The 23,934-nt window shown below is 39.2% G+C and overlaps 1 protein-coding gene across 1 annotated transcript in view; it reads left to right on the top strand.

The window, feature by feature from the left end:
* Positions 1–21,448, top strand: part of LOC139735423 (probable ATP-dependent RNA helicase DDX43) — a 31,253-nt gene extending 9,805 nt beyond the window's left edge. Inside the window, exons 6-20 of the mRNA XM_071646176.1 lie at positions 1,584–1,665; positions 2,635–2,735; positions 4,982–5,037; positions 5,932–6,050; positions 9,545–9,655; positions 10,345–10,418; positions 11,858–11,925; positions 12,702–12,802; positions 13,474–13,561; positions 15,766–15,825; positions 17,219–17,286; positions 17,687–17,796; positions 18,416–18,554; positions 19,802–19,889; positions 21,170–21,448. Of these exons, the coding sequence (XP_071502277.1) occupies positions 1,584–1,665; positions 2,635–2,735; positions 4,982–5,037; positions 5,932–6,050; positions 9,545–9,655; positions 10,345–10,418; positions 11,858–11,925; positions 12,702–12,802; positions 13,474–13,561; positions 15,766–15,825; positions 17,219–17,286; positions 17,687–17,796; positions 18,416–18,554; positions 19,802–19,889; positions 21,170–21,448 (1,544 nt within the window). The remainder of the gene's footprint in view (positions 1–1,583; positions 1,666–2,634; positions 2,736–4,981; positions 5,038–5,931; positions 6,051–9,544; positions 9,656–10,344; positions 10,419–11,857; positions 11,926–12,701; positions 12,803–13,473; positions 13,562–15,765; positions 15,826–17,218; positions 17,287–17,686; positions 17,797–18,415; positions 18,555–19,801; positions 19,890–21,169) is intronic.
* The last annotated feature ends 2,486 nt before the right edge of the window (positions 21,449–23,934 follow it).

Here is a 23,934-nt window from a genome sequence, read left to right as displayed (position 1 = left end):
ATTCCTTGACCTAAAAAACATAGGTTTAGACACCGGAATTTACTTTCTGTGCGTTATATATCCCGAGATATAGGCATAAATAGGTTGTATGGCGGCCATTTTGAATTTATGCAAATTAGACACTGATCCACTACTCGAATTTTAGGGAACTTTTAATATGTTATTTTAGTTGCCCTTCCAGGTCAAATGCAAGTGGAATCGTTTCTGTTGCAATTAGTTGGGGGTCATTTCATATTTTGACTGGACTATGTTTAATTTGTTTCATGCAAACATTTGACACAGACTTCCCAAGTCTCCCTATTTCTGTAAGAATCAATATTTCTTTCATGTCTGGATATGAGATTATAAAAGTCCCCCTGATTCGAGAACCATTTTGCTCACAGAAATGCATGTAACACACAGGTATCTCCCTGATTTCTTGTTGGAATCTCCTCTGATGTCTTCCTCACGATCGCTTTCATCCACTACTCTAGCGGCAGTGCCGTATATTAAGAGAGTCTGGCCAACTCGGTTTTTGGCTTATGTGTTTTGAAGCCTGTGATTGGTCAAAAGCCAGTCCCGTTATCTACAGGCGCCATGTCGTTACTGAAGTGCGCTCATACGCAGTGCCCATTGTTAACTACCCCTTATTTGGCTTGGTTATTTTGTCACGTCTGAGCGTACACGCTAACCCTGTAACGCGTAATACGTGCGGTAATGACATGGCGTCCAAATTAGCAGTTGGCCAGACTCTCTTTATATACGGCACTGTCTAGCGGTTCTCAAGGGCGCCCTCGCTCTCGTAATAACAAGCACAGAGAGCGGAGAGTTCTCGTATGAGAACGGAGGCAATCCGCTGGTGTTAGGGCCTTTGAGTGGCTTTTTAGGCTAGGTGGCAACCTGGGCCCCATTCCATAAAACTTGTTACCAATATTAAACAAGTTACAAGTTACTGAAATCCTTGCACCTGATCGGCTGAGAGCAGATTTGTCATAGAAATGTGGCAGTTGTTACTGAAAAGAAGCTTTATGAAACGGGACCCTGATGGGGACTTGAGTCTAATGCTGGTTACAGAGACATCTCCATGATGTTTCCTGGAGACTAGCATGGCTTCTAGGGAGTCCTGAGAGAATCAAACATATTCAATTTTTTCGAAGACTTTTTCCAGTTTCCAGCTTGTCACGGAGATGTCTACGTAACATCTCCTTGCACCCAGCCAAGTCGGGGAGACTAGTTTTGTTGTTGACTAACTTATTTGTTTTGGGGCCTATTTCATAAAGAGTTGCGATTGGTCTTGCGCTCGATTTAATTAGCGTAACTCAGTGAATGGAGCGAAAGTTTACTAATGAGGGTAAGTCCTGTTTCATAGAGACATTGTAATACGCTTGATTTCAAGAAAAATCAAGCGTAACTTTCAATAGATTGAGCGTTACTTGCGATCAGTCACAAAGTTGTTTATGAAGCGCAATTTGCGATTGATTGCAACTTATGCTCAGTCTTTATGAAACAGGCCCCTGTTGACAGATATTGCTGTATATACTTGTCAGAATGAACAAATCGATGTCACAAATGTAACTTGTTGAACGGGCAATTCATCATTATAGATTACCCAAAGATCATCAAAGATTTCTTCATTGAGCACCCCGACATCAAGTTCATGACAGACCAAGAGGCTGATGCCTTCAGGTGAGTATCTGTAATCTGAGCTCACTGGATTTTCCAAAAATACAAAACAAAACCACCCTTGAAGTGTACCATTACTCTGGAAATCAAATTTGGGTACAGCTAGATTTAACGAAAAACAGCCATAATGCACCTGTGATAGCCCGAAAAAGTATACCATATTTTGATAAATCAGATCACATCTTTGTAACGATTTAGCACTTGTGCTCTGCGCAATTAAGTTCTGCTCTGTAAGCACTGGTACTGTGATATGCTATATGTGTATGTTTTTATGAATAGTATCGAGATTCTGATATTTTGCAGAGGGCATGTCTCAAGTATATTCTACAAATATAGCAAACATATCACTCAGGTTATTGGTACACTTTAAATGGTCCCTAGTAGTATGACATCAGGAAATAAGTCAGCTCACTATTCTCTGTACCTATGCTGCATGTTTGACCATTCTCGGCAAATTTGACCATCACTTTGGGTGCTGTGTCATGACATAAATGTTTTATTTTAGATGTCATAGACTATGTCCTAGGCAAGGCATTTTGTTGTGATTTTGGTAAAGTAATGCTAGTAATGTGTTAGTGTATTTGATACTGAAAAACCGGGAACAGCATTCACGGCATGAAATTTGTGCGAACTGGGACCAGCCGCATTTTTCAAGGCATAAAAATGTAGTGGATCGCCACTGACATTCAGTGCATTGTGTAGACAAACACTTTGGCATGCAGTTTACTCTTAACGAATCTGCCTCCTTGGCAAATTCTGACTCTTTTGTGATTTGGATGAAAATGTACAAGTAACCAATTTCGCAGATCAAATTTGAAAATCAGTCATTATGTTTTTGAGCTGCCCAGAATGAAAATTTTATTTGCCAAAAATAAAGACATTTACAATATATCTGATGATAGTAGTAATTTAAAGAATACAAAGTAAGTTGTATCTGACAGTTGCACTGTACATGGTCTCATTGCTGCACAGAGAGGTCATTGGGGTCACTACTGTTGATGAGAGTGCCGAGGAACTCAAGAGAGTTATGCCCAAACCAGTGAGAACATTCGAGGAGGCCTTTCAGGAATATCGTGAGTAGGGTTTCATGGTTCTGTCAGAGAAACTCTGATAAATAGTTTTCACGTGTTTATTTGCTTGTTTTTCTTTGTGTTACGGGATATTTTCTCCTACTCTCTTTAAACAATTGAAGCTCCTCAGTCTGAGCGCATTGCACACTGCAGTCTGTAGAGACCATGCCCTAGCTAGCTGCATACTGCAAAAGTGAACATTTTTTTCAAATTTTGTGTGATATTAAACTAACATGAAAATAAAAGCACCCATATTTTTTGCTTGTCATACGACATGCTGTTTTATGTTTTGATTCTGCAGAATTACAAAACAAAGTCATCTTACCTGCCCTAGAACAAAAAAAAAGAAGAAAAATTACTTGTGCTACACTTGTAATAATTGCACTTTTACGAAATTCTAGTTTATGTCATACTCATCAACCTTTGTTTGGACCTGAACAATTGACCATTAACCCCAGAATGATATATACTTATGTTTATACATATTCCACAAAAGTTTTTAATGATGTGATGATTTTAAGGAAAAGAAATGGAATTAATCTCCAAGATTTGCATACATTTGTATCAAGGACGGAAAAGAATAGACCCAGCTATAAGAGATTGAAAAAGATTCTAGCACTTGGGCGAATTTGAATTTAATATACAATGACCAATCCCTGCCCTGAAATGAAGATACACTGTCAAGGGTAGTGAGAAGTGGTGTTGATAAAGTGTTTCATTGGCAGACAGAGATGACAGGTGGAACTTTTTAATTCAAAACCAACTGATCAGGAGTTGAGAATTTAAACCAATATTATCAAAACCCCTTCACAGAGGGAGCATGGAAGTGTGTACATCTTTGAATAACCTGATTAACATAACCTAGTCAGACATCAAAAGAATTTAAATTGAATCAAAAGGGGCCCAAGTTTTCAATCCTAGCAGAATCTTAGACGCTAAATGGCAAACATGCAGGGTAAGCAGACACAAATTACATGGACTACTACACACAGTGTGCACTGTCAAAGGCAGGGAGCCAAACAGGTAAGGAGATTAGGTATTAACCCTAAAAAGACTGGGCTATTTTGGTAGCTCGAAAGACTGGGGGGGGGGGGGGGGGCCTCAAAGGCCCCCCCCCATGATCTCGGCCGTGGATCACGCGATCGCCGCGGAACTTTGCACAATGGTAGTGTGCGATGTAATCTACAAGATCGTGTTTTTAAAGTTTAGAAAATAGTCTTCTTTTATTTTATTTTGATTAATTATGATAATTTATGTGAGAAATCAGAATCTTTCATCTAAATCAGTAAACAAAGCTCCAAAAGTGCTCATTTTTGGTATAATTATTCTTTGTGGCATTCTTAGCAAATGTACTTGAAAAAAAATTCGGTATCAAAATTAATTTCTTATTTATTTTATTGTTTCATGAATTTCTTATGTATTTCCTTGTTTTTTCGACCTTTTGTTTTTGTTGTTTTTTGTAACAAAATTTGTCACAGACACTTTTTGAAGCATAATACTCCTAAAACAAACTAATCTTAGCCATTGAGAGTCAGAATAAGCATATTTATATGAACCATGTGAAAAAACTCAATTTGCATTGACTTTGTACACAAAATCACATTTTTTAGCCATTTTTGGCCTCACGTGCATGTACAAAAAGCCATGTAACTTCAGAACCGTACCCCCAGGCGTCACAAATTTGGTGTCAAAATGTGCGGGAAACTCAAAAGAAAAAAGTCATGGAGCATCGCGGCGAGAGCATTGCGTGTTGCAGAGTAATCGTGCGAAATGTCGAGGGGTGGGGGGCCTCCGAGGCCCCCCCCCCCCCCCCAGTGCAGTTAGGTATTAAGGAGGGGGATTAAAGTAAACAGATGAGTAAACAAAGGGGAGAGGTAAGGCCAGTGATGATCCCAGGGATCATTGATGGGCAACCTGTGAAGGATTAAGATGAATAGGAAGGCAGTGTCAAACAATATCAGGAACAATACAAAGGTGAAGGATCAGAGAGGGGTGAAATAACAACTGCATGAGTTGGGGGGGGGGGTGAAGCAGAAAGACAAAATTGTAAGAGCATGATATGTACCGTCAAGATGAATGTTAAAGTAGTGTTATAGTCTCCAAAAACAACGCTTCTGAGAGAATGAGCTGCTATTCTCATTACATTCCAATTAATTTTGCTCAGTGCTGCCCCCCCCCCCCCCCCCCCAATCATGTACACACAAGACTAACCAATCTAATTACCAATATTTGTTTTCTTCTATGGGCAGCTGAAATTCTGAGAGAAATATACAAACAGAAGTTCACCAAGCCATCACCAATACAGGTAAGTCATTGTTGTTGTTTTGCTTTTTAATAATGTGTGTGTCACTCAGGATTGAGTATTTATACCGGTACTTGATGTTCTTGATAAATAGTCTTTGTTCAGGCGATATAACATGTAGACCTTGCAAAAAATGACTTGGTTTGATTAAGATTCTTGTTTGAGGCAAGATTTTAAGAGGTACATTCATTCTGAATGTACCCTGTAATCTGAGAAAATATTACCCTTCACATTCTCCATTGCTATAAGCATCAATGCAAAATGTCAGAGCTATTTAAAAAAAAGAGTAATGTATGTCAAATGTGAGGAGGTCTTTGGGGTTTAATTAACCCTAGGCATGAGGTTAAGAGACTGATCCTGGAGTGGGATTAACCCGTTGAGGACGGACTGATTTTGCTACAACACGCATTTCCCATAAACACCTGCCCGAGTATACTCGGGACTCGTCCTCGACGGGTTAAACTTGCAGTTAAATGGGCAAGAAAAACAATAAAAATTTGCAAAAACAAAACGACATACAATTTTCGTTGTGTGTTTTCTTTTTGTTTGACCTCTTCTGGAGATATGCTTGAATACAGAGTTGTGTGTTGTAAATATTGATAGATCAGTAAGTATTCTGTATGCATCTGCAGCGTATCTCAATCCATACTTCATTGTAGACTTGTGTGTTTTGAGTTCATGATCCTTCATGTTTGTTGTTGTTGCAGTGGTTATATATGTTTTAATTACCAGGTATGTGTACTCATATTTGCAATTATGCTAGATTCTATTTGATCATGTTTCAAGGTACATGTATATACTCTGTCATTGTTTTCTGGACATGCAGGCTTGAACATATCAAATCATGTGTTTTCTTTTATACCGTTGTTTGTCTTGATTATGGTTTGCGCCCTCAAGAGTCAAGGCTGGCCAGTAGCTCTCCAAGGTCACGACCTCATCGGCATTGCACAGACAGGAAGTGGCAAGACATTAGCATTCCTTCTCCCGGCATTGATACACACAGACCTGCAACCTGTGTGAGTTAACAGCCATCATATGTTGTGATTTATGCAATATACAGTCAAACCTGTCTATAGCTGTCACCCAAGGGAGACGAAAAGAGTGGCCATTATAGACAGCTGGGTGATAGACGCAGGTTATCAGACATTTTGTGTGTATTGCATACATGTACATGTATCATCGTCATAATTATACCTCCAAAATTAATTACGTGTGTGTGTATACATACAGCTGAATGCATGTGCTTCATGCATTTAACAAAGCATGCCACAAAAAGTTCAGAATACCTGCACATGCAAAAAACAAAACACAAAAACTGACCATAATGAATAAATAAAAAACTTAACAAATACACCTCACAGTATGCAAGGAATACTTAGTAGAATGGGAACAACTGTGATATACATACATGTATGAATGCCCATTTCTGCCCCCCCCCCCCCCCTCATCCAAGGAAAAACGCAGTATCTACATCCAGCTCTATTTCTCAACAACCGAGATATTCACCATTTTATATTTTTGCCAAAGCCCCTGGAAAATATACTCTTTTGAAAAATTCCTTCATTGTGGAATTTAAGTCTATCTAGCTACCAATTTTCCTGGAAAATATCATTTTGTGTTTTTGTTTTGTTTTTAAGTTATTGATGAAAATGTAGATCACTTCGGGGAAACCCCACGCAATTGACTGATTTCCCCAAGGAAAAACGCAGTATCTACAATGGAACAAATTTCCCCAAGGAAAAACGCAGTATCTACAGTGGAATGACTAGGATTAATCTTCTGCCGTAATTGTGTATGCATGTATACATCATTGTACAATTATTCATGATGCACCATCCTCAACCTTGGGCCCTGGGGGATGCATCCTCCATCCCCCATTTATGCCCTGATTACAGAGCAGGCTTCATAACATTAACAAATAACAGATCGTTCTTGGAACGTTTTACTTTTTCAGATTGCAGCGCAGCTCAAACCTAAAAAGTAAAACATTCCCGGACCGATCTAGCTGTGACGTTACGTGTTTAATATGAAGCTTGCCAGGGCTGTACTATGGTGCTACATGGCCTAGCCGCTAACTAGCATCTAGATCTAGATCTGTACACTCTAGGCTAGAGTCTGTCTAGACCAAAATAAATTTAAATTGGATGTCTGGACCTAGATTGATCTAGACTAGTTTTTATATATTGTTTATTCTAGGCTGGCTACGTAGCACTAGCAGGCTACACGAGTCTACAGGTACAGCCTCGGGCTATACATGCACGATACTGACAGAAAAAAAAAGAAGATAGCCTAGAAGGTTTAGTCTAAGCCCTACACGAGACAGGACTCTTTAATTAGAAAAATACATCTAGGTCTAGATCGAAGTTACATCCGCTCTCTAGGCCTATACCTTCTGGATCAAACCAAGGTTTTTTACGTCATGTAAATTTGTAATGTAACTTTTTTTTACTTGTGCCAGCATGCAGCATGGGATCATGCATGCATTTTACGCAACCCAGTCTCACTAGGGTCTAGATAAGAATTAAAATACAACTTATTCTTAACTGTCTCTATTTTGTCCATTTACCTATTTTTCACATAGAATTTCTAATCTATTGTCAGCTATTTCATTTTAAGACAGTATGGTATGGAGTAGATAATTGAACATTGACACTTCACTAGACTTAGGATTCTAAGTGGTTAAGTTTTAGTTTTAGACTTAACTTAATTCTAGTCCTACACTAGATCTTTCTTTAGACTTTCGGAATGCGGACCCTGAAAGTTCTGATTAACGTTAAGTCTAACGTTAGAAAAGAGACGCAAGACTCAAACGTACTGTCTAGACAAGTGTTAGTTAGACTATAGGATCTAACAATAGTAACATGTTACATAACCTGACGTTTATCCAACACAACACAAATAATAGGTCTAGTCTAGATCTATTGCCTTTCGCCGAAACTTTCGGATTCGGAGCCTGAGGAATTTTTACTAGGGTCTAGGCCTAACAAAGTTAGTTCAATATTGAAATGTACGGAAGATGTTCATCATCGTGGTAGAATATGAAAGAATAAAGCTGATCGTTTGTCAAACGATCAGCTTTATTCTTTCAATATGGAAATAGTTTCGAATAACTTACTCATTATCTGCAGATAAATTTTTCTTGAGGGCTAGGCTCACGAGTAATTTTCCCTGCGACAACATTTTGTTTTAATCCAAGTAGTGGTACACACTCACACTGTATGCTGACGTGACTAGCCGGGCCCTATGGCCCTGTGGTGACTGCATGCTCAGTGCAGCTAGCTGCAAGCTGGCTGTCAGTGTTGTGCTGAACTGTTTTGATGCGCACTATGTTAGTCTTAATCACACACTGTGTTTTATATAAGGATCACGATCTCATCAAGATATTTACTAATCATTATTGTTTTGTTTAGATATTTTGAACATTATGTTTTATTATTGAGCAAGTATATCTAAAGAAAGTAATTTACGTTCAAATTACAGAACAACCGGCAAAATATTCACACATATAGATAACAGTGTCTGGTAATTAAGACTAGCTGTGTAGATACTGCGTTTTTCCTTGGGGAAACATTCATCATGTAGATACTGCATTTTTCCTTGGGGAAAGTGCAAGTTAAGTGTAGATACTGCGTTTGGCAGTTACAGAAAAGTAGCTTTCCAAACATTTTTTCAAAAATCTGAATATGTCATATGAACAAGGATTGCCCACTGACTATATTTATGCAAAAAAGTGAAAATCGACAAAAATGTCAGATACTGCGTTTTTCCTTGGGGGGGGGGGGCAGATTTATAACTAGTGTATTCATAACATGATTCGCAAGAGGTTGGACTGATACCACAGGACATTCATTGAGTTTTGTCATAACTCACAGTCGACTGCTATAATAATCAGTTCTTGTGACAGGAATCGTTGTAACATGTACTTTGTTTTGTGTTATATCAAATGCTCCATGTCTGTCTTATACCATTCTAGACTTCATGCAACCCACATGCTCAATTAGCCTCATGCGATTCTGTTTCACCTTTGCCCTTTGACCTTTTCAAATTAAAACTGCAGTTGCTTTTAATACCTTGATGTATTTCTCATGTCTGTAATCTAGCATTATACTTTCAAGACCACACACTTTTTATATTGTATGTACATGTACTTGTGTATGTAAGTTCACTATGTTGATGTTTAATATAATATGAGATTGATCGCAAAATGGGATAGGTACCATTTTCAAATATTTTAAAGTAAATCCGTCGTCAGATAAAGCAAAATGAAACCTTCCCAATGATACCTCACCTGTTGCATAACAAGGAGTATGATCTGAATTGTAATTAAAAAATATGCCATATTTTCTTCTTATTTTCTTTGGTTTTTTTGCAGGTTTTAATCGGATATACCTCAAATTTACAAGAACAGAGTTACAGTAACTTGTTTTGTGTTCAAAGTCTTCATATGCAGTGTATTTGTTTCAAGTTTTTCTCCTTACAATGGAACATTTTTCTTTGAATATTCTGACAGCCCTCGCAAAGAGCGAGGTGGACCAAACGTCCTCGTCCTCTCGCCAACCCGAGAACTTGCCCTACAAATCGAGTCAGAGGTCAACAAGTACTCCTACAAGGGTATCAAGAGGTTAGCACCAACTTCACATTCTCCTTTTTCGCATACAGTGTATTCTCATTATAATCAACACTGTTATAACAAAATTCCAGTTATGATAATGAAGGAAAAATTCAGGCCGCAACATTATCCACTCTATGTATTTCTATTGTTTATTTGTTTGGTTATAACAAAATTTTGATATAAGGAAAGAAAACTGTCGATCCAGAGGACTTCATTATAACAGGATTCCACTGTATTAACCTATTGTGTGCCAGGACCATTCAACGTTGTCTACAATGCCATGGGGTTTCCTGTGCCAATCAGTACTCAGAGTGCACAAAGGATTAAAAGGGAATAAAACTCAATAGTATATGTAGATTGAGTGAATGGAGAAGTATTAGTGGACGATATCGATGAAGTTTGAAGAAGATGGGTCAATCTGTTTAAAAAATTTAAATTTCAAAAATGTTTGTACTCTCATTGCTGGATAAGAAGACATCTGTGACAATTAGCAAACAAAACAAACAGTAACTGTTAATTCAGCTGAGATATCTGTTAATAGAAAGGATGTCTCCACAAAGCTGTTGTAAAAGCAATTAACAGTTGATACAGATGATCTGATGGACACGGCACAAATGATTCCCTTCTTTGTAGAGAATTTACCATGCCAGGCAGTCATGTACTATTGACCCATATATTATCCTCATTTTCTCCCATAGTGTGTGTGTTTATGGTGGTGGAAACCGACGAGAGCAGATCAACATCGTAACCCAAGGAGTAGAAATCATCATAGGTACTCACTGAAACCACTTCTTAATCCTTCACATGACCATGCATTTTTTTGCTTCAACTTTTCTCTCTTTTTCATTCAATTTAATCAATCAATCTATTGGTATGTAAAAGTCACTAATTGGTGGCTCTTCAGCTGCGAGGATCAGTTTATGATAGTCAATGTAAATGATGAATGAACAAGTGATTTACTAGTACGTACAATACGTAGACAGATGGAAAGAGAACTTAATAACCCTCCTCTAGGCCATTCGCTTCAAACTCCTGAATATCGTAGGCTTGACAACCCCCCTCAGGTGGCACAATAGTGCAGTGTCACATAGGGCCTGGTGATGTAATTGACATGAGAATGATTGCATAATCTTGATTGTATTGATAGCTACACACATTGTAGTTCTATTTATATCTGTGCTGATAGGTAAAACAGAGCAAAGATATTGCACTACCAGTGGTGTTGCGTGGTGAACCAACCACAGTAAGATCTAACATCATGGTTTGGCAATGATAGCTGAGAATGTTACTCTAAGTAGAGATGTATTTTAAGAGAAACTCTAGAGCTTGATCTCAGAGACTGGTCACTGTTTGTCTATTGTTGTTCCCTACTGTCAATCATCTGTCATCTGCATGCACTTCACACTTTCATTTTCTGCTCGAAACTTGTCGTTGGATTTCAACCATGCTTGAAAGGACAAGGTCCCAAAGAGAATAGAGATAGATATGCAGACACACTGGCAGATACAATGTAGTTAAATAAATAAAAAGATACATGTAGATAAAAAAATATATGGATAGATAGCTAAATAGATAGAAAGGCAAAGAGATAGATGGATAGATAAATAGTTATGTAGACAGACAGGTACTGTAAAAGTGGTTTCTTTCGCGGTGGTTTTATTTTCGCGCTTTGAAGTTGAACCAAGAATTTAACATCACGCGAAAATGTTTTGAACTCGCCGCTTGTTACAACGCCATTGCGCACATGCACACACGATTCCGCGCATTGAGTGTATTGATGGTCAACACACACACAGCGATACCGCGCAATGTAGGTATAGAGGGATTTCAGGTAAGCCGGCATTTAATTTTGATTTCTATTTGATTAATAAAATGATAATTGGAGTATAGTTCGGATTTTCATGTGCAAAATAAAACAGTTTTTGCCGACTGTGAATTCACAGATTTTGCTGACTGAATTTAAACACACGCGAAAAAGTCAGCACCGATGGAAACCGCGAAAGTATCTGTACGCAAAAAAAAAACACTTTTACAGTAGACAGACGGAAAGATAGGTAGAGATAGGTTGATTGATAGAGATAGAGAGAGAGATGTAGACAGAGATGGAGAGAGACAAACAGACAGATGCATGGCGATGATGATCACTGATTTCTACGGTTTCCTGAGTTTCCTTCTTTTTTCTTTTCTTTTTCTTTTTTTCCATTTTTGCAGCCACACCTGGAAGATTGAACGACCTCATCATGAACAACATAGTCAATGTCATGTCGGTTACATTCCTGGTGAGTAGGAAAATAACGTAGAGATGAATGAACCACTCGTTTGTCCTCGTATGCTACAGGGTTTGAAGCCATCACAAAATGGAAACTTCTTTGTGGAAGACAAAATTGAATGTATGATTTCATACTTTAGAATCATCCTTCGTGTGTGAGGACAACAATATTTAGGCGGTGCAAGAGGACTGTAGACATCGAATGTTTGGCAGTCTGGATACTTTCATGCATTTCACACTGTAATACCAGTGCAAAAATGAAATATACTAAAAATTTGTTTTCTTTGTTTGGTTTCTAATTTGTGCTTCTGATTGTATGGTGTTCATAGTCAGCAGTGTCGCAAAAAAAGACTAAATGTCATTTTGTTCCACAAAGCACAACAACAACAAAATATTTCATGAATAAAAATCCATCTATACACTTTTCAAGAAGGGAAAAAAATATTTGGATACATTCATAAAAAGCATATCATGCTGAATACTGTATGGGCATATTAGAATAGATAGTCGTGGGTAACTCTGTGGAGAAATTATTCTGATTATGATGAAAGCACTGGCAATTTTGGATATCCAGGGTTTGCAGATTTCTTATGTCTTGTCACATGAGCAGTTGTGACAACTCAACTGTGTTGCTCTGAGAGTGTTTAACATGGTTGTTGGGGGTTGCAACTAATCATGATCAAATTAATTAAGATAACAGTAATTGCCATTTACCTGATTCCATTATACCACATTTCTCTCAAGAGGTCAAACACTGTGTTATTTTCACCCTGGAACTTGTCACAGGTGCTAGATGAGGCTGACAGAATGCTGGACATGGGATTTGAACCTCAAATCATGAAGATTCTCCTCGACGTGAGACCCGACCGACAAACCATTATGACAAGGTACAATGTTGTGTATCTCATTTCTCCCCAAGAATAAAGCCCCCATAAGTGAAGAATGTTGTAAAGCCCCAAGTATTATTATTAGGGTCATCAGAATGATACGTAGCGATAAGCATATGCCAATGAATGTCTTTGATGTCATTATATTTCGTCATTTTGTGCCAGTCCTGCTCTGGTTTTAGGGTTGTCTCTTTTTGTCAGCATTTGAAATAAAAATAACATTTAGGAGACTGAGCGTTTACTTGTGCAGCTCCCAAAATGTTGAATAAGGGTGTTGTGTGTGGTAGGGTCAAGGGTACACACCTACCAAAGGAAGCCTCAAAGTCCTGGGTTTTGTTGTAATTTTTTGATCTGTTCTTCTAAATTTGTTTTCCCTATTTTTTTTTTTTTTTTTTTTTTTGGGGGGGGAGGGGGGGGGAGGGGTGCCAAAAGTGTGTGCTGCCCCCCCCCCCCCCCAGTTCCATGGCTCCTGAAGTAAACTGTCTTCACATCATTGCAGTGTACCATGCAGTGATGAGAGGCCAGGTAAAGGAAGGCTTGGAATGCATTTAGCCATTCTAAATGTATCACTGTTATATGAGACAAACTCAATATGAAACTAACAGGCATGAAGGATGAGTGGCGGATTTTTGTGTCATATCTCACTCCACTGAATCTCTCTCGTAAAACAGTGCCACCTGGCCTGAGGGTGTGAGACGTCTCGCCAGAAACTACATGAAGAACCCTATCCACGTCAACGTTGGATCACTAGACCTCTCTGTGAGTTATTGGATACATTTTCCTGGATTTCTGTTATGGTCTTACCACTTGCCAGCTTGCTGTAAACACCACATAAATTTGTGATGGTTTTATTTTTTTTTTTGCACAAATTTTGAGAGTGGGCTGGTATTTGCAAAATTAGTAACATGCTAGAATATTGCACTTTGTATCACTTATTTATTCTTTATTAGTGGAAAATTGAGCAAAGAAAATGGGATTCCATCGGGATTCGAACCCGAGACCTCCGGATGCTAGCCCAGTGCTCTACCGACTGAGCTATAGAAAGTCCTAGTTCAGTGTTCATCCCAGAAACCCTAAATTCTCAATGCTCGGATGGTCAGAAGCTATAGCAGTGTGTTTGTGTGTGACACACACATACATACCTGAACCTGGCAAAAACCCGAAGGATAATTCAACCCGGGGATAAAACTTATTGGATAAAACTTATTTATTCCAGTATACCATTAAACTATCTCCTTTTCTTGAAAAAGAACAATAGATTTTTCATTCTGACACTGTGGTTTAAAATCATAATTCTAACTTTACCTGTGAAATGGTCTGAAAAGTCCTGAATGTGCAAAATGTTAACCTCTTGAAGTACATGGTCAGAAATGAAATCAATGTTATAGCACTCCCTAATTTTAATTTCCCTACAATATAATGGTTTGGGAGGCATTGTTTTCCTTGGCTAAGTATGTTAGGTTCAGGTAGGAATCAAACCAAGGACCTTTCTAACAGGAGTCCAGTGCACTGTCCACTGTACTACTGTGTTCCCATAACAAAAATTGGAATATTGTCACTCTGCATCATTTTATTCAGATTAAAAAAAAAAAAGGAGTCAAAAAGGGTCTGAGCTTTGGTCCTGGCAGAATCTTAGAGGCAAAATGACAAACATGCAGGGTAGAAGCAGACACATGTTTTATGGACTACACACAACATGTATTACATGGGAGGGGTTTGGGGACACAGAAAAGAAATCAAAAGGGGTAGGTTAGGTGTCAAGGCAGGGAGCCAAATGGGTAAGGAGATTAGGTAAGGATGGGATTAACTCTTTATGTGCCACGTTCGCACATCCGGCTCAGTCGACGGTGTGCCAACTTCACATATTCTGCTCAAACCCACAACCCCGCCCAAACCGATTGATAAATCGCCAAATGCCGCAGTTCAGTGTAAGCGTTTCTCGAGATTCCATTCCTTTCACATGTGGTTTGCATTTTATGTGATGATTGGCTATCAAGTGGTGTGCCCAACTGGATTTGCGAGTAAATTCTAAGTTTCAGGCACTGTTTTGTGTGCAAAAGTCATGCCTTTACAATAATGTAGCTACTGGTCATTTAAGAGAAGAACGGTCAATGATTTGTCATACAATTTACACAATTTACAACAAAGGAAAGCTTGGCATTTTCTCTACGCCTTTAAATTTGCTCATTACATGACCAGATGACCAGGGAAATAACTGAAATCTACTGAATTGACATAGATTTCAAAAGCAGAATGTTTCCCCAAAAGCGTGACTACGTTGCTGTCTCAGAATAATGTGGCGCGCAGGTGGTTTACACTATGGCACATAATGAGTTAAAGCAAATGGGTGAGCAAACAAAAGGGAAGGGTAGGGCCAGTGATGATCCCAAGGATCATTGATGGGCAACCTGTGAAGGATTAAGATGAATAGGGAGGCAGTGTCAAACAAGATCAGGAACAACAGAAATGTGACGGATAGGAAGGATAAGGGTGAAACAACAGCTTTCTACACATGCAAAAAGAATCTGGTTGAATCAGAGCAATACATGAAGTATGATACAGCCAGTGTTTGGCATGAAGAATGTAGGCTCTTGCAGAGATCATTGCACACATCTTTCCCTTTGAGACCTGTGCAATGTATCTAGTAATAATTCATGAGCCACCTCCGTTACAATGCAGATAAGAAGAGTTGTTTTATCAAGTTGCTGATTTGCCACTCAAAATCCTGGCAAAGCTGGCATCAACATTTTCTCCATGATGTCACTCATATGTGCCCGGTAAAACAAGGTCCTTTGTAATGATGTACAGCGGCTACTTCAAACCCACTCTCTCAGCATATGTCAAAGTCCTTTAGCATACTGCATTAGAGGATGGATGATATACATTTAAATGAATCATGTGTATGATCTCTCTTCCATCAAAGTCTTCTGTCATTATTTTCACCACGTATCTTTCCCTTGCAGGCCTGCCACAATGTGACACAACTCGTCGAGATTGTCGAAGAAGAAGAAAAGCGAGAGCGGGTGAGTTTGTATGGGTGAAACCTTGAAAGTGACAGAGGGTTCAATGTTATTTAACCCGCTGAGGACAGGCTGAATTTGCTACAGCACGTATTTTCCATAGACACCTGCCCGAGTATACACGATACTCGACTTTAAGAGGTTAAAGATGTGAAGACCCTAGCCCGCAAAGAATGTGTTGAATAAAAGAAGTAGAGTGAAAGCAGTGTAAATGTGAGAACTATGTAGCAAAATGAGACAAATACTTGATAATGCCAGGAAGTCAGCTATTAACATAGCATCCCATTGGTACCTAGACATACTCAACTGCATCACATGAACATTATGAAATGAAACAGTATGTTCTCATCAGTGCTATGTTGAATGGTCTATTTGCAGACAGATGATGATTTACTACATATACTTGTCATATGTTTTTGCCAGAATGTTTTATGATCGTGTTTTGATCAGATCTGCTTCTTCACAAAAACAATTTCATAAACAGAACGAGTAATCTCTGTACTTCTCTGTGATTCTCTGACCTCTCAAGAGTTCATCCATCAAAACCCTTGGTCTTGCAAATGACCAAAGTGACCAAATTTTGTGATGACTTGCGAATTGTGCCAAGAAATTGGACCAGACTATACAAAATTGAGTAACAGGGCATTTATTTTTGTGTACTACTTCACAAATGGCATAATTCAATGCACGAATGCATATGAGCTCTCCCTGCTCTCGTAGACAACGTGACACAAAACTGGCTTATAATACAACAGTTTATTGCAAATATGATTCTCGTACTGCTACTTGCTTGCTTGGTACGTTTCTGTCATGGCTGACAGTTTGTGACTTCCACGATTAGTCTCCACTCTTTATGGTCTGCAGCAAGTTGGTAAACAGTAGATAGAGGTTTACCAACAAGGGATTTGATTTCAGTGATCCCCTAGCTTTTGGTCATCATGGTTTTCTTGAGCCTTCAATTTTCCTTTGAAGCACTACTTTTTCAAGACAGTTGATTTCTCGTCTTGCAATGTGACCAAGGTATTTGTAGCTAAGTGCCAAATGAGTTATCATATCAAGTAATATCTTCTCAGGGTTGACCTATTGAAGGACACTAGCAGTGGTCTTTCTTGCAGTCCAGGGGATCTTTTATAAGCATTTTCTGCCAGCACCACATTTTATCACAATCTGAGTTTGTACTGCTATAACTTGTTCCAAAGACAGTCACGGCTGTTGCAGAATATGCCTTGGATTTTACATCTTGATACGCAGAAATTTGTCTTAATTGAACTTGTGATATAGGTTGCTGAATACCAAAGCCATCAGTGTGTCAGTTTTTATTTCTGAATATAGACAAATGAAAACAGAAAGTGAAAGACCTACGATAATATCCATCCATATTTTTGTTCTTTTGCAGCTGTTGGCCTTCATCGAGAACATGCAAGACTTTGAGAAAGTTCTTGTGTTTGTTGGCAAGAAGATAATGTGAGTGTAGAGGTTTATGGATATAATTATTAATATTTTGTAGGACATTATTGAAGGTCCAGTGCAGCATTATTGTTAATGAACTCTCTTCAAAAATCTTCAAAGAACTGAGCAAAACGCTGGGGGATATTGAGATCCTACTTACAACTGCCATTGAAAACTTACAATTACTACAAAGTAGAGGGGAGATTGCTTGGTCTGACAGCTAAATCTAAGATATTGTAGACCTACGAAGTGTAACATTAAGAGTTTTGTTTGATAATGTGCATACAGAATAAGCAATATAATACGTTTTCAAATGTGAGTAAAGTCTGTACAGCTTCTGATATGATGATATCTTCTCTTGTCATGGAATTTCCTGAATAATACTATATCTTCTCCCCCCCCCCCATTCCTGCAGGGCTGATGACCTCTCTAGTGACCTCATAATCCGCAACATTTCCGTCCAGAGCATCCACGGAGGCCGAGAGCAGGTTGACAGGGAGCAAGCACTTGCGGACTTCAAAGATGGTGAATATTCATGATACTTCTCGACAATTTGATTTATCCCCAGATGTGTTTTGCATATATCACCATGTATGTGGTTGGTGCTGTTTTGACTACTGTCGCTGATAACCTGAAACCAGCCAAAGGACAAGGTGCATGCATCTTTACCCTCTGTGTACTCTGAGTGGTTATTGGCACAGAAATCTCCATAGAATTGAACACACTGTCCAAAGTCCCTGGCACAGACAGGGTTAATTTATCAAGTCCTTGCATCTTAACCCATCATATTGTCATCATATTCTCTTTATTGAATTGGCAAATCTCTGAATTTCACTGCATGTGTTACACTACTGTTAGTGATTTATGCATACTTCACCTTAAGTTCTGCACATTTTTTATGTTCAAATTTGTGAAATATTGTTCATCAACTCTTTGTGTTCAAAAGAGCAGTATTGAAAACTTCATGGTCAAAATATAGTCAGTTTTTCTGAATGTATCTTGTTCATCTTATTTTCCCTATGTTCCCTATGTGCGTTTCCCCATGTTCAGACCAAAGATGAAAGTACATTATATGTCTGGCAAGTATTTAGATAGGAATATATGTTAATCATTTGTTACCTGTTTGTATTTTTTCAACCCCTAGGCACAGTCCGTATCCTGATCGCCACCGACGTCGCATCGCGAGGGCTGGACATCAAGGACATCACACATGTGTTAAACTTCGACTGCCCCAACCACATCGAGGAGTATGTCCACCGTGTTGGGAGGACGGGACGAGCGGGGCAAGTAGCTGAAGTCATTGACCAGGGCCCTCGTTTCATAAAACTTGTTTATCAATAACAAGTCACGATAGCTGTTATAAGCTACTGAAATCCTTGCATCAGATTGGCTTAGGGCAAATTTGTCGTAGAAATGTGACAGTTGTTGCTGATGACAAGCTTTATGAAACAGGACCCTGATGTAGAACATTCTATGTGTGTCCATATTCACGAGTATCTGTAGAGTTTGATACTTAAACCCATCGTGGACAAGTCCCGAGTATACTCGGGCAAGTGTCTGTGGGAAATGCGTGTTGTAGCAAAATCAGCCCGTCCTCAGCGGGTTAACGGGGGCTATGGAATGTTTTTACTGGGGTTGGGGAGAGAGAAGTCATGGGTAGTGCTTGTTACTGATAAAAGGTAATAAAAGTTATTGATTTGTTTCATCAACCCCTAATGAGCCCAGTCAATTAGCTTAACACGCCGAGCTTTTCCATTAGCATTTAGTAATCCTTTCAAACTTTACTATAATAATTGTAAAGTTTAGCAAGCCCACTCAGGTGTGCAGTAGCAATGTGCCTCAGTCCAACAGGAAGGCCATTGTGACACGACAGGGATTAGAGGATTAGGTAATCTTTATTCATTGACTAATTAGATTCCAGGCAACTGGGCCTGTAGGCAAAGAAAGTGCTTCAGTGTGTGTGCAAATTGGCAAACAGAACACATCAAGGTTTTACAGTTTTCCCTCTTCTTCAGGGTTTCCATCCTCTTTCTTTTCATTTTCTCTTTTCGTTTGTTTTTGCTGGCTTTTGTTTACACCTTGAAAGGGCAAAAGCGAAGTGGATTTCCACAAAGTAGTGACACATGGAAAATGAGTTTGGAAAGTTTATACAGCAGATGGTGTTTAAAGACTATAAAAATGTGATGGGAGTCTTATTGCTTCTATGCTATCACTTGACTTTCCATACATACTCTGCCCTCTTTCGTGACCTGCTCTCTTTCTATTATCCATCTCTATATTTTTGTATGTTGTGCAACCTGGTGTTGTGCCACCATTTTCTTCTGGATGTAGAACAGAGATACCAGTGTGTTGTATGTAATCGTCTCTCAATTTTAATGTACAGTGTATAGAGATGTCAATGTAAATTTGTAGCTTGGATATTCTATAGAAATAAGCAACTATTCAGCATGCATTTAAGAACCTGTGAAAGTGTTTTTGAGCCACTCAATTACAATTACAACGTGTACTATTTATGTATTAACCATTACAGGCGCACAGGTACGTCATTGACCCTGATGACAAGGAGAGACTGGAGATGGGCTGGGGGCATCATCAACATCATGCAGGAAGCTGGGCAGGTACCGGTCTCCAACCTTGATAGACAAAGATGCCCATGGAATAGATTTCACTTTTTCTGTTTCTCTATTTCACCAAAGCAGTAAAAAGTACAGGCAACTCCTATTATTACACAAGTTTCTTTCGCTATACCGAATTTTTTTTAGTGCTGAACAGATGAGTATAAAAAGATATAGAGATATTAACTTTGGGACCTCAAGTGTTACTTTGTTGCAACAACATTTTGTTATAACCATGGTCAGTATAAGTTTAGCATGTTATGTAGAAAAAAATACACTTGGACATCAGCATACAATTACAAACATGTCAGGTAAACACAAATAAACAGTGAAATACAGTAGCAAATTATTCAGATGTGTGCAGGTAGGCAGCAGGCAAAAGAAAGTGACTCATATTCATGGCTACTGTATAAAAATGTTAATTCAATTACAAATATTTGTAAGTATATTTGTATATGTGTGAGTTTACACACACATAAAAGTATGAACAGGACAGAACAAAGACTGCACTGGGAAGTTTTCTGTTGTGAAATTTTTGCCTTTCTGCCAATTCGACAGACAGCAACAGTTGTATTGTAGTATTGGACACCAACCTCAACATACAGAAAGACAGTGATGCCATTATGATAGTCCATAGGAAATCTCTCACAAGCACTTTCCCATCAGAGATGGTAGCCATCTATCTTGTTCGTCAGGAGCTTTGATATTAGCATGCCCAAAAAATAAAGTTTTCGTTTGCAGGGAGATATCGCAGGTGCTGTAGTCGGGAGCAATACCCCCATTCCACAGAGATTTTCTCTCATTGATCACTCATTGGAAGCTAAGGTTATTGCTTCCGGTCACCCACTGAAGTACATTGAATCGCAGTCCGATGGATCGGACTCGTGTTGGTCGACTATCAGGCTAGTGTTAGACCTGTCGGGGGGTGATCCGATGAGGATCATGCGTGACATGTCTAGCACTCGCCTGGTAGTCGACCAACCAAGTCAGATTCATCAGACTGCGATCCGATACACTTTGGTGGGTGGCTGGAAACAATCTTTGCTTCCAATGAGTGACCGATGAGAAAACATTTCTGTGGAATGGGGGTATCAGAAATAGTCTTTCAGATACCAGGAGGATCTATGGATGAGGAGGTGTCATAGCTTTATAATGCACACACACACCAACACACACCATTACATAAAGTATTTGGATGCTGTTAACCGTATTTGATGAAGGACGTTATAGACTACATGTATAGCAACAATGATTGATGTTTGTGTTGACTTTATTTCTCCTAGGATGTTCCAGAGGAGCTGGTCGAAATGGCAGAGAGATTCAAGCGCCGCCAGGAGAGGGATGCAGAGGAGGATCGAAGAGGTGGTAGGGGCGGGGGAAGAGGCGGAGGAAGGGGTGGAGGAAGGGGCCGGTATGGGGGCAGAGATAGGGACTCCGGTGGCGGTGGCTTCGGATTTGGAGGGAGAGACTCCAGGGGTAGCGGCGGAGGGGGTGGGTATGGATTTGGGGGGCGCAGCAGCAGAAGTGGGGGCAGGAGTGATGCTAAGGATGACTGGTGGTGAATGGTTATGCAAGAAGTGAAATAGAGGAGGAAATTGGAAGGGTAGCGTCAGACGTAATGAGTTTGAAAAGGGGGGTCTGGGAGGGGCTTAGAAGGGGGACTTTAGACCAGAGTGGTGGTAAGGATGACCAGTAATGATCAGGGAACACAAGAGGGTAATTCGGAGGGGCAAGGCCAGAGGGATAGGGGCTGGATTGGTGTAAAGGTCTTTTGGTGTGCGGAATTGTTGGAACAAGTCAAAGGGAGAAACTTTCAGGGCCAAAAAATGGGGATGGAGATGACAAGTTTGGATTGGGAGGGGGGGGGGAGGGGAAGAGAAGAGGCATAGCAGCAGAGATTGAGGCTTGAGTTGGATGAGTTGGGGTGTTTTGAAACACCCAGTTGCAGAGCTAGTGAATTGAGGGATTACAGTAGGGGTAGTTGGTTTGATATGGGGGGCGTGGCTGCAGGTATTGGGAACTGGAGTGGTGGTGGAGAGGACTGGTAGAGAGCAGTAATGATGTGGAAAGATGGACAGATTCAGTTAAATTCTGTCTTGTATTAATATAGAAGGTATGGTAGGGAGTCCATCCAAATTGTGACAGTTTGCATCACCCATGAAGTATGATAGCATTAACTCTGTTGTTACCATCGTTAATCTGTATGTGTGCAATGCCAGGGGCAGTTATACATGCTGGTCCTGGAAGAGTTCATGCTACCAGTTTGGCTACATGTAGTTGGGTTGGGGGGGGGGGGGGAGGGGAATGAGATATGAGAATAAATCTCATTTTTGGGGATATATGGAAAAAGATTCCCTTTTAGAGATATCATGTACCTCAAAGTTACTTCAACTCTTATTTAAATTCATGCAAAATGAAACAAACAAAAAAGAATATGACTATTAGATATGACAAAGTTGTGAGGGTCAAAATCTGTTTGAGTGAGTGGTATGAACTATTGGTGCAATGTATGCCATTTGAAACACACTTGAAAGAAACTTCATATCCTATACACCACCTCCTAGCTCTCACAAAGTCAGTGCTGTTGTTGCACTTTTTTACTTTTTTTTGCTCTTGTTTAGAGTTTGACGTAGGTGTCAAAAGTCATCCCATTTGTAGCTCTGCAAGAGAAATTTGTTAAAGTGATGCAGGTTGATGGGATATCTGATCAAATCTTGCCAAAGTAGAGTACTCGGGGGAAACTTTCAGACCAGCAGTAACAGGCAGGTGTCTACAGTGCCTGCTATGTTTTGAGCTGTATTCCATTTGCAATGACACACAGACAGATAGGCACACTCTCACAAACACATATTACTTTGGTTTAGTACCAAGAGTGCTTCTGAAGATCTGTTAAAGTAGCTTCTAGAGAGATGTGATTAAGGTGACATCTAACTGATGCATCTGTATGAATCCCGTGGGCCAAAGTTACTTGTTTAATACTTATATCACAGAATGTTTCTTCTCAGTTGATCAATTTCATACCTTATGTACTAAGCTCCTGAGCATAAATGGAAACCTTATGTAAGTTTAGCTCATAGAAAAGAAAACAAAGAAATTCAAGTAGATACCAGTAAGTCAACAAGCTACTATTGTGCTGAAGTTTGTCAAAGGTTGTAAATAAAGTGCTCACTTAACAGTGCCAAAGATGTCAAATATATCTTGTACAGTAATCACATGTATTGTTTCTGTATTTATGTTATCTGTATTTTCCATGATCATTAAGTGTAGTATGAAGCAATGTCACATTAATGTTTTGGTATTGATTTTTCGCTTGTTACAAATACTTGTCACTATTTTGGACCGTAAATAGCAAGTGAAACAGACCAGTTCAAGTGCTGGTTAAAGTGATGGTGCTGCTGGGGAGAAAAAAGAAAAAAGTTTTTCCAAAAAGTTTTTCAGTGCATTGTTGCTATAGTGGTGCAGAACTGTTAGGAAAAAACACAAGACATGAATGTGAACTGATGGTGCTATTGCTCAGAGTAAAATCTTGTATTGTTGAAATGCCCACATAAGAGATGTTCTGGAAATAAATGTCTATGAAATTTTCACAATTGTCACTTTCAAAATGATACTCTGAAGACATCAAGGCTGAAAGTTGGTGAAACAAGTGTACAGTGCTTCAAACATGATCATGTATTTGTATTGGTGGGTGACATATGCTATGTAATCGTCTTCTCTTTTTGAAGGCATTCGTAGCTAGTCCTGACCTAACCAACTGGCTGTGTGTGAAACAATGTAAAAGATTTCAAATTGTTCAAGTTCTTGAGAAAGATATTACAGCCATGTAGTAAATGAAGTGCCATCTGTCTCTGTGAGGAATAAACAAATTTCATGTGGCATGCAGTAAATTCAGAAAGTCTTCCGTTTGTGGAAAGCCCTTTCCTGTCCGTATTTGATGCATGACTGTCAATATGAGCATGTAAATCAAGTACAGTTGTAGGAGTAGGGTATGTTGATAAATGCACATGCAGTGGAAACTCAGTAAAGATACTTGGGACCAAGATAATTT

The sequence above is a fragment of the Diadema antillarum genome, unplaced genomic scaffold (genome assembly GCF_040938485.1).
Source record: "Diadema antillarum isolate AM-2024a unplaced genomic scaffold, OU_Dant_1.0 seq00000577_RagTag, whole genome shotgun sequence".
NCBI classification, from domain to species: Eukaryota; Metazoa; Echinodermata; class Echinoidea; order Diadematoida; family Diadematidae; genus Diadema; species Diadema antillarum.
This window is presented reverse-complemented; position numbering and strand designations above follow the sequence as displayed.